The sequence below is a fragment of the Schistocerca gregaria genome, chromosome 5 (genome assembly GCF_023897955.1).
Source record: "Schistocerca gregaria isolate iqSchGreg1 chromosome 5, iqSchGreg1.2, whole genome shotgun sequence".
NCBI lineage: Eukaryota > Metazoa > Arthropoda > Insecta > Orthoptera > Acrididae > Schistocerca > Schistocerca gregaria.
In genome coordinates, this window is record NC_064924.1 from 170,185,080 (window position 1) to 170,199,052 (window position 13,973).

At 45.7% G+C, this 13,973-nt stretch overlaps 1 protein-coding gene across 1 annotated transcript in view; it reads left to right on the forward strand.

Moving 5' to 3' along the window:
* Window positions 1-13,973, forward strand: part of LOC126273001 (venom dipeptidyl peptidase 4-like) — a 238,903-nt gene that overhangs the window by 22,955 nt on the left and 201,975 nt on the right. The window contains exon 2 of the mRNA XM_049976363.1: window positions 10,792-10,915. Coding sequence (XP_049832320.1) covers window positions 10,792-10,915 — 124 coding nt within the window. The remainder of the gene's footprint in view (window positions 1-10,791; window positions 10,916-13,973) is intronic.

The following is a 13,973-nucleotide window of genomic DNA, read 5'->3' on the forward strand; positions in this document are numbered from 1 at the left end:
TAATCAGTCCTGCATAATGTCGAACACGCAGCCTGTTTGGTAGTTGTATACTGCAGTCCCACAACGCTCTTTAGCTAAGGACACATAGCATTCCACCGTTCGGCGACCAGTGACACGAGTTGGCTGCCGGGGCGCGTCACACTTTCAGGATGCGCGCATGGGCATGCGACAATCCTAAAGCCGTCGACACACGGACCGTGCGTCCGAACGTTGAGCGTGCCGAGTCTCTGACGTCATAGCGCGGAATAGCACGTTCGGGAGTGTTCCAGAACGTGCAGGGCAATATCTAGCAGGTCAGATATTCTGAGCGTGCGTCTGAGCGTTGACCAATGAGATGGCACAACGCCACCTACGTCACATGCACGCCATCTCCCTTCAGCACAGAGTTGTGAGGCGCCATATTGGCATTCACTTCAAACCTATACGTATATATGCCGTTTCTGAGCACCAGCAAATTGAGAATCACTCGAAAACCCGTTGTTAACTGTGTGATTCGTTTGCAAAAAAACAATGAGAAACATCTTATTCGTGGCAAAAGTAGTATTGTATCTTCGGTGTTATGAGAGTACGTCATTGGCAGGCAACAACACACTGAGGATCCATCTAAAACGCATTTTTCTTGATACAATTTGTTATAATTAAATTTCAAGTAGTAACATAGGTACGATTAAGGCTTTTAGCAACTGACAATACCCTAGATATGGCTACGCTAGGTTTGCTGTTAGGTTCTAGGCGCTGAAGTCTGGAACCGCGAGACCGCTACGGTTGCAGGTTCGAATCCTGCCTCGGGCATGGATGTGTGTGATGTCCTTAGGTTAGTTCGGTTTAGCTAGTTCTACGTTCTAGGGGACTAATGACCTCAGAAGTTGAGTCCCATAGTGCTCAGAGCTATTTTTTGTTTGCTGTTAGTTTAGCACAGTGCGTAGCGTTACCGAGTTCTACCGACGTTCATGAAACGGCGATGGTTTGCGTCTCACCGTGTCTAATTTTTTTCCCCTAACATTCGCTTAATAGATTCTGATGCATTATTCAAAATGGTTCAAATGGCTCTGAGCACTGTGGGACTTAACTTCTGAGGTCACCAGTCCCCTAGAACTTAGAACTACTTAAACCTACCTAACCTAAGGACGTCGCACATACCCATGGCCGAGGCAGGATTTGAACAAGCGACCGTAGCTGTCGCGCGGTTCCAGACTGTAGCGCCTAGAATCGCTCGGCCACTCCGGCCGGCCTGACGCATTATTAGTTTAATATAAGTATATACTACTGTAACTGATGTTATGTAAATATAAGTTCACCTTTTTATGAGGCGTGAGTTTGTTCGATTGGCTTAATCTACAGGACTGCTTGCGCTACTTGTATAACAATATTTTGCTCCTTTTTCTTTTACGTTTCGTAATTCATATGTTGAAAAAATTCTGCTGCTGGGTAGAAACAGTGATCAAGTAAGAATGACGTTAGGGTTTTACTAAAATTTGTGAATGGTGAAATAATGCTTATCTTATGTGGAGAACGATTGTAAATTCGTATCGCACTGTTTGTCACTGAACTTTCATAAGTTTGTGTCCTTACTTATTGCACATGGTACTTTCCTTTTCGTCTTAAAACATGAACATGGATATTGAAGTGAGGTGAGGTAGTCTCATCTAGAACAATAGGGGTGCTAATGACGTTACGACTATGAGAGTTCTGCATAATCCTTTGCCCTGTTCAGATAACAGTGTAACTACGGACTAAAGTGGCTGTGGCGACGTGTATAATTCTCGCCGACCACGGGCGCCGCAGATAAGGTTGTGTGTATTACATATAGAATAACGTGACTAGCCTATGGCAATGGAGGAAATGTGAGTTTTGAAAGAGTTAATGTGGGAATTTTACGCGCACCCGTTTAGTAAACATCCCGCAACTGACGCTGGAGTGCGTTGTGATCGCTTATACCACGCTGGGGCCCACGTACCGTGTGCACAAGTCTCCTCGCTCCTGAGCGTTCAGCAGCACGTTGAACTCAGCACACTCAACGTTGACGTTCGACAGCACGGTCCGTGTGCCGACGGCATAATCGCACTTCCTGTGTCTCGGGAAATACCTCAGCCTTCATTCTTTGTGTCCACGTGAAGGTGACAACAGACCTGAAAACACTCTGAGTTCCTCCCTGAACCATCCGTCACACACAAACCTACAGAAATCATAGCAAATGCAATGCAACTGCGTTCAAGTACAGTGCTGTACTACACCATGAGACCAGGAAAAAAATAGTTGATTTGCGCTAAGTGTTGACGACTGTACTAAATATACACTCAAATTTAGAATACGTGGCGACAAGTGATGTCATGATGGCGTGGCCAGAAGTTACATAACAATACAAAAAAATTGACGAAAAAATACGTATAAAGTAAGGGAAAAATACGCCGAAATGCGGGAATACTCCCATGTCTTCTGCTTGGTGTAGACAATTCTTATCTGTGGCAGCAATACGAGAATTAACAATGAATGGACATACTGCACAGTCATCAACCTACAATGAAAAGCCAAAGAAACTGGTACACCTACTTCATATCGTGTAGGGCACCCGCAAGCACGCATAGACTCGACTAATGTCTGTAGTGCCGGCCGCGGTGGTCTCGCGGTTCTAGGCGCGCAGTCCGGTACCGTGCGACTGCTACGGTCGCAGGTTCGAATCCTGCCTCGGGCATGGATGTGTGTGATGTCCTTAGGTTAGTTAGGTTTAAGTAGTTCTAAGTTCTAGGGGACTAATGACCACAGCAGTTGAGTCCCATAGTGCTCAGAGCCATTTGAACCAATGTCTGTAGTAGTGCCGGAGAGCACTGACACAATGAGTCCTGCAAGGCTGTCCATGAATCTATAAGAGTACGAGAGGGTTGACATCTCGTCTGAACAGCACGTTGCATGGCATCCCACATATGCTCAATAATTTTCATGTCTGGGGAGTTTGGTGGTCACTGGAAGTCCTTAAACTCAGAAGAGTATTTTTGGTTACACTCTGTAGCTATTCTGGACGCATGTGGTGTCTGAAATTGTCTAACTCCGTCGGAATGCACAATAGACATCATTGGATGCAGGTGATCAGACAGGATGCTTACGTATGTGTCACCTGTCAGAGTCATATCTAGACATAACAAAGGTCCTATGTCACTCCAACTGCAGACGCCCCAAACCATTAAAGACCAACAGCTTGAACAGTATCCTGCTGACATGCAGGATCCATGGATCCATGGCAGCAATTCGAGAATGAGGATGCTTACGTATGTGTCACCTGTCAGAGTCATATCTAGACATAACAAAGGTCCTATATCACTCCAACTGCAGACGCCCCAAACCATTGAAGACCACCAGCTTGAACAGTATCCTACTGACATGCAGGGTCCATGGATCCATGGCAGCAATTCGAGAATCAGGATGCTTACGTATGTGTCACCTGTCAGAGTCATATCTAGACATAACAAAGGTCCTATATCACTCCAACTGCAGACGCCCCAAACCATGAGGTTGTTTCCCTACTCGTACACGTCCGACCGCTGATACAATTTGAAATGAGACTCGTCTGACCAGGCAACATATTTCCAGTGATCAACAGTCCAATGTCGGCGTTGACGGGCCCAGGCGAGGCGTAAAGCTTTGTGTCGTGCAGTCATGAAGGATACACGAGAGAGGGATCGGCTCCGAAAGCCCATATCGATAATGTTTCGTTGAATGGTTTGCACGCTGACACTTGTTGATGGCCCAGCAATGAAATCTGCAGCAATGGGCGAAAGGTTTGCGCTTGTGTCATGTTTAACGATTCTCTTCAGTCGTCGTTGGTCTCGTTCTGGCAAGATCTTTTTCTGGCCGCGGCGATGTCAGAGATTTGATGTTTTACTGGATTCCTGATATTCCTGGTACGCTCGTGAAATGATTCTACGGTAAAATCCCAACTTCATCGCTACCTCAGAGATGCTGTGTCCCATCGCTTGTGAGCCGACTATAACATCACGTTCAAAATCTCGTAAATCTTGATAGCCTGTCATTGGAGCAGCAGTAATCGCTCTAACAATTGCACCAGACACTTGTTTTCTCATATGAACGTTGGCGACCACAGCACCGTATTCTGCTTCTCTACGTATCTCTGTATTTGAATATGCACGCCTATACCCGTTTCTTTTGCGCTTCATTGTACATTTGCAATCTAGTATATGATACTCATAAACTAGAGGAGTGGCAGTTTTAGAGATGATAAAGGATTTGGGAAGTGTGCTGCTGTGCCATTGGTCAGCTTTGAAATAACAGTAAAACTGCTAAAATTGATCGCACTATCAACTTCGGTCCTTGTTACAGTACATTGGCAGTATCTTTCCCGTCACATCCATCCACTGGTACACTGTTGATTAACACATAATGACTGACGGATATCACTTGTTTGAGATAGAGTCTCGGTAGAGGGGCAACACCTCCCAGGGATGGCTAGTACCGAAACAGTGGCCGCATACATTACAGCAACATGAGAAACCAGTCGAAACGCAGCACCGAGCCATCTACCACCCCGTTACTGTGAAAGATGAGTTTAAATGTACAGGTCATCAATCACCTTCACACAGCTGTTTGGAAACGCTCCACAATGCAGCAAAAGTCTTCCAGTTTCCATACGCCACAACTGCTTTTTATTTAAAATCATCCTGTGTGTGTGTGTGTGTGTGTGTGTGTGTGTGTGTGTTGTGGCAGCAGTAACAACATAATTTAAACCGCTTGATGTCTAGCTTTAAGATATGTAGGGTGGCGTACAATGCATTGCGTGAACGTGTTACAGCAGAAAAAAAATTTATCAAACAACAACAGCACAGAGACCCTCTCTAGCGACTATTAGTCTGTGAGATATGGTCCTCCTACAACACAGGCGACGAAACTTTACACTGATCTGTGCAGGTAACTTTGACCATCAATAGCTATAGGCTAAGGCAGGCCACAAAATCAGCAGTAGCAGAACACTGCCTAGAATTGGAACATTCCATGGATTATGAGAACACCAAGGTCATGGTCCAGACCCCCAGGTTCTGGGATAGAGTCATCACTGAATCTATAGAGATAAACATGGCACAAAACTTGATTAACCGGCAAGCAGGATACCAGCTAAGCACTGCATGGAACCCGGCATTTGAACTGCTGAAGCAATGCCGGAGAAAATATGTTTCCAACACCAACAACGAGCCTCAGACATCCGCACACTGCGGGCATGAACCAAGAAGGGAACACCAGGAAGCCTCAGCCACAGTCGGAGACGGCCAGAGCGGGAGCGGACGGAATAGGGAACGTCCAGAGCGTCATTGGAGCGCCACTCGCGGGTGCGGACCGAGAAGGGAACACCAGGAGGCCATCGTCGTCGTCGTCGTGCGTGACATCTCGTGCATTCACTGCACGTTTTGGGCAGGTTAAGCAGGGCCTGCTGTTCCTGCGTCAGAGATCGCAATTTGTCGTTGTGGTCCTCACGTTTTGTTCGTCTTCACGTCTTCACGCTTCGTAATTTTTCTTCTCTTGCTGCTTGGATTACTCCAGCAGCAGGTCTGGCCATCTGGTCGCTGGGCGCCAGTGGGGTTGGTTTCCCAGCCCCCTGACCAGCGGGTTTTCGGAGGTCCTCGTCAACTCATAAAATGGTGTAGCGAGCGCGCGGAAGCGGCGCTCCAACATCTGGACTCAAGCGGCGTCGTGCAGCCTGCGTGTGCCGTAGTCCCTCGGCAGGTGTAGAGCCAGCCGAAGGGCTTTATTCTGCACACGCTGCAGCGTCTGGATGTGCGTTTCTGCCGCGTTTCCCCACACCACGGCCGCGTACTCTAGCACTGGCCTGATGAGTGCTAGGTACAGCGAGAGGCCGCAGTGGGGGGGCAGTGTCGTCGTTGGGTTGAGGAGCGGGTACAGCAGGCGCAACCTGCCGAGCGCTCGGCCCCTCAGCTCCCGGATGTGTGGACCCCACGTCAGGCGTCGATCGAGGGTGACGCCGAGGTATTTTCCTGTGCGCGACCACGGGATGGGGCCTCCCATGATCCGCACTTGCAGCAGCGCGTCGGGAATGCGGCGGCGCGTGAATATCACCGCCTGGCTTTTCCCGGCGTTGAACTTGAGCCGCCATTTGGTGGCCCAGGCTCCAATCTCGTTGCAGGAGAGCTGCAGCCGGCGGCGCATTAGCTGCGCGTCCTTGCTGCGAGTGTAGATGGCGGTGTCGTCCGCGTAGAGCGCCAGGTGCACCCTCGGCGTCGACTTTGGCACGTCGGCGGTGTACAGAGAGTACAGCCGACCGCAGTTGGAGACGGCCATAGCGGGCGCGGACGGAATAGAGAACACCTAGAGCGGCAGGATAGCGCGACTAGCGGGCGCGGACCGCCTAGGGAACGGCAAACAGAACACCAGGCACCGGGCAGGCATGAATATGCGACCCGGTCCAGCAAGCAGCCAGTCTCAGGGAACACCTGATGAAGACGTCAAGTAATGACGTCGAAATATCGTGTTTGGAAGACGCTGATATCCGGCAGAAAACCCGATTTCCACGAGATGTCATCAAATCGCCGGGAAAGTCTAAGAAATTACTATAGCTATACAGTTAACAGGATCGCCACATATGCTCGATGCCAGCAAGCAGATGGTATTTGTTTTCGGATAGGGGTAGGTAATACCTTATCGATTTATCTGCTGTATGCTGTTAGTAGAGTTTATAGTTTTTAGTTTTTAAATTCTGTGTTGGATGGTTCATAATAGTGATTATGGAGAGAATGTTTGGATGACAGACGTGAATCTACCCTGAGGGACGCAGATGTCCTTTAGACAGCAGTATCTTTATGTAGTTTGGAGATGCACTTCAATGCAGCAGCAAAATCCTCGTCCTTCTTCCAGTTCCCGTTCTGTTATTTTCTACTACTACCTCGTGTTGCAGCAGAAAGCTTCGTTTTGGCGTTGGCCTTACACATCGTACACAGCTGGTGGATTTATGCTCCCATTTCTACCGAGTGGTCAAAAAGGACAGTCCTATCATAAATCGAAAAAGGTGATTCGTTCAGAGATATGAGAGTGCCACGAATATGATTCACTATTGGCTGTAATCACTAAAAGACATCTCCGTTGGACCAAACACAAGTAGGAGGTTGAACGGAAAGACTTGATTCCAAATAGGAGACAACATTTCTACCAGATGGCAGTAGCAGACCAGATGGCAGTATCAGAGAAGTGTAATTGAGGATGTGTCTCTGGCGATAGTTCTTGTATTTCCTGATCTGTAGACCAATTTTGCATTGTTTAACTGTCAGTGCAATATGAGTGCTGCATGTTTTTTTTCGATTTGTGCAAAATAGTTTTGCTGTTGAAAGTCTCCTAATTTACCTGTCTGTAGAAAAAAAGTAGCAGACAGTGCTCCCAGATCGACAAGAGTTTGGCGGGTTTCACACCGAAAAATACAAACATTCCTCGACAGTAGCAGAGCAGCGTAATTGGGGAAGTGTCTTCGGCGATAGTTTTCGTAGTTCATGATCTGTGGATCAGTTTTGCAGGGTTTAACTGTCAGTGGAATATGACTGCTGTATGTTTTTTTCCATCTGTACAAATAACTGTCAGTGGAATATGACTCCTGTATGTTTTTTTTTCCATCTGTACAAATAATTTTGTCACTGAATGTCTCACCTGCAGAATACGGCGGACTGTGCTCCCATACCAGCAGCTGCAGCAGCAGCAGAAGTTTGGTGGGCAAATTCAGTAAGAGCAACTCAGAATGCTCCACTTACAAGACATCCATTGAGCGGGGCATAGGGGGCCTCTGCACACTGTTTTGAACACGACAGGTTCAAGGTATCTGTGGAAAGCTCCGAGAGTCACGTGATGTATTCTTCGTTGGAGTGGTCAGAGACAAGTCCTGGCAGACCATCCACCTCTGGTTCGGTCCAGTGGCATGATTCTCCCAGTCGACACTGTGTCTTTCGAGCATGTCTAGACCAGCAGCTGTAGGACATCGAAAATTCACAAATTACAGCCATTTTTCTCGTCTGTAGGACAGTGCTTCGAATTCTCGTTGTGTAATTGTTTTGCTTTTCCCATCTGTGCCTAGACATCAGTGTGCTTCGAGAAGTGAGGAAAATAACGTCCCTGACTCCAGCAGCAGCAAATGTTAACTAAGCCCACTCACCGTTTCAGAAAAGTAATGAATACTACAGTTGCTGCAGGACTCAGAAATTTTTTTCTCTGCCTTCAAACAAGCGCCTAAAACTACAAAAGCGGTGAGCTTCCTGTTTAGAGCTACAGAGACTATTTTGACTTCTCAATATCATCATTTTGGTGCATGAAATGAGATATTGCAACCGATTTCGGTTTCGGGATCCATTTCCCACAAAAGAGTGTATAGTGTGATTTCACAACTGTGCACCGATTTTTAGAGTCCTTGTTCGTATGGGTGTGTATACATCACAAAATTGACGCAAACTACTGTGCAGCGATCTTGTTTGAAGGTGAGTATTTAGAGACATATTCATCTGAATTTAGTAACTCCTGAAGCACCCCGTACTGAAAGACAGTGGTATTTCCCACAAAAACGCGCGAAGTGACTCAGGGATAGTTTCACAAGTATGTCGCGATCTTTTTAGAATCCGTGTTCAAGTGTGGCGATATACATAGCAAAACTGACGCAAACTACCGTGCACCGATCTTTTTGAAAGCGCATTTAGAGACATATTCAATGAAATTTAGTAACTCCTGAAGCAGCTTGTACTTAAAGATAAGAGTATTTCCAATAAAAGCGGGAAGTGTCTTTGGGACGGTTTCACGAGTGTTTTGCGATCTTTTTAGAGTCTGTGTCAAAGTGTTGAAGTGGTGGTATTCCTCGGAATAAAACGTGTGATAGTTTAAATATTCTCGCATCATCTGCAAAGCTCTCTTTCTCTCTCTCTGTGCAGTGGTACATTTACTCCCTGTTCCATCTTCAAGTTATGTATGAGACAACATTCCACAACAACAGATGTAATAACTCCTGAATCAGTTAATGTTCAACAACAAACGAGGTGGAGCGCCACGGCTATTTCAAATGTCACAGAAAGTGTTTAGCACGCAGTCCTGCGTCTACCATGTGGCTGTGCCATGAGCCGGCGCACTCCCTGCAAATTGGAAGAGGCCAAACACCAGAGTGGGCGAACATCTTGCCTCTTGTGGTTCAGAAGACAGACTGACTGGACTTTTATCGAATGATCGACAGTTACACCACACACATTTATCAGTATGACCTGTGAAATGTAACTTAGTCCCATCCTGCTGCATTGTCATTATTTCATGAAGCGTATTCGTCTTCACCAAATATCTTAGCTATTGACACAATCCTCAAACGCATGGTTACAGTTAACATACTCCTCTTTCCCAGCGTGGACGTCTCATCCATTGAACACACCAAACAATTATGTCTGTCCTCCCAGTCCAGCAGATAGACATTGCTATGACAATAGCAAATTGTTTAAATAAACAATGCATATTCACCTCCATCCTGTCTGGCAGCCCAGTACAGACTGAGTCCTTTTCCCACCAGTTTCCAGCTGGGGGAAGGAGAGGGGATGGGAGCAATATATACAAAATAAAGACTTACCTCCATCCTACTTGCAGCCCAGTGCGGACTGAGTCGTTTTCCTGCCAATTTCCAGATGGTGGGGGAGATGGGGTGAGGGGGGGAGAGGTAGGGTTAGGTTAGTGGAGGTAGCCCAATTGACATATTTTCCCTTAAAAGTTTGAACTTCCCACCATGACGTCACTTCGACGATGCCACATCTATGGCCACCTTCTTGAATCCGCCATCTTGAATCAATTTGGCAACAATGCAGAGTTGGGCCATGCCCACTTTGCCCTACTACTGGGGATCTCTGCCATCAGCTGCATTGTGACGTTACATGGACTTAGCAGCAACAAGTGAAAATGTCTATCTGATCAGGATTTGCACCTGGAATCTCTTGCTTACTAGGCAGGTGCGGTAAACATTGTGTCATACGGGACACACCATAATTGCAGTTGTGTGGACTATCTCTGCACGCCTGTGGCTGATTCCCATTCCCATCGAGTGCTGTCTATTTGCAACCCCTGTCCATTTCCTCCATGTTCGCCAGTCTGAGATTACCGCAGGAGGTCGGAAGCATTTGTTTTCCACACTAAAGAAGGTGTATCAATCATATGAATGCAGAGTATCTGTTCTTTTGAACATGTCTGACCTCCTATGGGCATATCATAGTAGTGAACATGAAGATAATGGACAGGGTCTGCAGATATGTGATGCTCGATGGGAATGGGAATTGGCTGGGAGACGTGCTGAGATAGTCCATGTTGTTGCAATAATGCTGTGTCCCGGATAGGGCAGTGGTTAACACACCTGCCTAGTCAGCAAGAGATCCCAGGTTCGAATCCTGGTCTTGTACACATTTTCACCCGTCGCCACTGATTCCACCTAATGTCCCAATGCAGCTGACAGTAGTGATCTCCTTCCTTTCCTTTCATTCCCTTTCTCCGCCTCTCTGCCTTCAGTTTACGTCTAGAACATGTCTTCTCAGCCAAGAGTGCTCACAAGACATCACCGAAGAAATGGCGCTGTGTTCCATAAACCCAGCGATTCAGATTGCCAGACAGATGAACACCACAGACATATCTGAGAGATAAAATTTTGTCTAGCAGTTAAACGTTTCCTAGAACTAGGTGGGATTTGAGCATTCAAAACAGAACAATGAGCAATAAAAAAATCATTTATCTGTTTACAATCTTGTTCAGAGCGTTAGCTGATCTGTCATGTTTCTCTTGCTTCAGATTGGATGCCTAATGGTTATGCATACTGCTGCTGCCTTTCCAGTCCAGAAAGAGCCTTTTGGACTGGAGGAATCGATATCCAGTGACTACACTGCACGGACATACTACGCTCAATGGATAAGTGGTGAGCAATGCCCTTATTTACTTGTGGAGAGAAAATGCTATTTGGTAAGACTTAACTGTGAACGTCTTGAGCTCAGCACTTTGCTTAAACATTTAGTGGTAATTCTAAGAAGCGACGTGAAATAAAACGGTCATGTAAAAACTGTTAACGGATGCAGATGGAGCGTTTATAATTATTAGATGCGTTCTGGAGACGGGGAAACACATGAAATCGTATTCAGGACGGTGCAGTGAGAAATTTTAGAGTATTAATCCAGCTCTAATAGTGTTTCTCAAGTAAGCATCGCATCAGAAATTGAATTCAGGACAGCAACAGATCGGCACAGGTTCCGGACTGAAGCGCCTACAACCGCTCGGCTACAGCGGCCGGCCATTGTCTACAAACTATTGCCTCACTGATGCTATTTCATGGCAGGGTGCATTGACAGGCAATTGTGCAAAGAAACGTGAACAGAGCTCCCCAGTGGTATGGCCATGTACACTAAATGCATAAAGAACAATGGCCAAAAACAGTCCTGGAATGGTCGTCCCTGGGAAGGAAGAAGCGTGGACGGATGTCTGTAACATGGAGAGTTGGAGTAAATGGAATGATGAGGGAGAGTGATCTGTAAGAAAGACTACCATGATCGTGAAAGCTGGCGAATGGAAATACAAGGCAACTGCTGAAGAGTGGAGACGCCCTTAAAAGTAAGAAAGTAAGCAAGCATCGTCATGCTGATAAAAAGAATCTTCGTCTCTGTAGTCTCCTGCGGTCGACAGGAAAGAACTAACGATCTAGTCTGAACACACTGTATTTAACTAAAACGCGTTCTTGACGGGCACTAATTTCCATCTCAAGAACAACAATAAACACGATAATTCTTGTGGTCGGCCAAAGCCAGATAAAAGTTACAAGACAATGAAAAGAAATAATAACAACCAAAATACTACGTTACATAATTCGGAAGTAGCGTTATGACCAAGAAGATCCACATTTCTGCAGAAGACTACGGCGAGTGTCTACTGGGCTAGAGCCAGCATAGCTATTGGCCGGAGCTGTCCTAGCTGCAGGTACACACTGCTGGTTTGACTCTGCTGGCATGCTTATAATGCTGATTCGGCGGAGTGTTACAGTTAATCACATTGTAGGATATCTGTCACATGGCTTTACATGAAGTAGTGCCATGTTTATGCGGAACGTCTGTTGATGTTTACATTCACTGGCGATGTTTTGATATGAGCTCTTGAAGGGAGGTCGGAAGCCCACCTTGCTTGTCTGTTGTGCTGGCCCTCTAAGTGATAAGGGGCAGCTACGACAGTCTCTGAAGTGTTTCTCTACTGTACGCTTTACACAATGGTGTAAAATGTGTTCATATCCTTCCACATTTATCGTTTTTTTTAAAAAGCAATAACGAGACCACACACTAACCATGAAAAACACTTCCATACTATAACATCACCTTCTGTCCGCACTGGTAGCTGAGTGGTCAGCACGATGAAATGCCATAAATAATGGCCCGGATTCGATTCCCAGCTGGGTCAGAGATTTTCTGCGCAAGTCGCCGAAGTGGCGGCAACTCGAAAGACTTGCACAAGGTGAACGGTCTACCCAATGGGAGGCCCTAGTCACACGACATTTCCATTTCCACCAAATTCTTGTGTACTTCACTGTTGCTACATGATAGCAGGTAACGTTCTCGAAGCATCCACCAAACCCAAATCCTCCTATCGGATTACCACAGGGTATAAGGTGATTAATCACTCGTTTTCAGTCATCCAGTATCCAGTGGCATCGTTCTTTACACCACCTCAAACGTCACTAACATTGACTACAGCAGTGAATGACTTATGAGGAGCTGCTGGATCATAGTGTCTCATTATTTTTAACTCATTGTAGTCGTTGTGCTATCTGGATCACTGACACCACTTTCAGACACACGAGTGATTCCTTCCACTGATGTAATGCAAGGACCGTTCCCGTAAAAGCATGACGTCTGCTTGGTCTTGGTGTAATTGTGGTTGTTCCTTGCATTTCCACTTCACAGTCAGCTCACAAACAGTCAACTTGGGCAACTTTAGAAGGGTAGATATCGTTCTGGTGGAGTTGTTAGTAAGTTCTTCAAAGTCACCGAGCTCTCCTGACCCATTCTGCTGTTATTGCTTCTCTATTGACCACACAATAGTAACAAGAGAATATTGACCAGTTACTTTTACACTGGCGGATCCGCCTCTTGTGACGATAACTTGTTGTTTTCGCATTGCATAGGGGTGTCCGAGTACTCTAGTTCAGACAGAGTGTAGTGCCTAGCTCCATACATGATTGGAATAGGACTGAAAATCGCTAATATTGGTATGAGGTGCCCTCACCCACATTGAACTGCATGATGGCTTGCGTGGGGTTATGGAGGCGTAGAAGAGTGGAATGTTCTTTTGAAAAGTGTCTGTTCGTTTTGTGCTCAAGAAACGGTTGAGAAAATGACAAGATCCCTAACATCCGTTAAATTGCCTCGCAAAGATACTCCACTCGCTTGTACTGACTGAAAAAGCATTTGTACTCTCAGGTATCAAAGATACAGAATATAATAAATGAAAAGCGCTAGTTTGCTTTTGTTCCACAGCGTTAGTTTTATTTTCTTAAGCGGTTATGTGAACGACATTGGAAAAGAAGTTACACATCTGGTTTGAAGCAGAAACGTGTTGTAAATAACATCTCTGACAGCGTGGTGGTAATGGAAAGTAAAAAGTAAAAATTTGATAGGAAATAAATATAAAGGAAACAAACAGGAAGAAACTTTAACGCAAAACTGGAATAGCAGGCCTATGTAACAGTTTGTATTAATAAACAAAACCAATAAAATAAAATAAATATAGTACTTGACAAGACTACTTCAGGAGGTATTAAACAAGGAGAGTGATACACAAATCAATTAATAGAAAGAATTATCAGCGTAACTATAGAATATATGAAGAACTTACCCAATATCAATAAGATAAACAGAAATGAATAAATGTAGGAAACTAGAAGAGTGTGAGGGAGCATGCAGAAAATGCCATCTTCGAGAGCGTAAAGGTATTGCAGT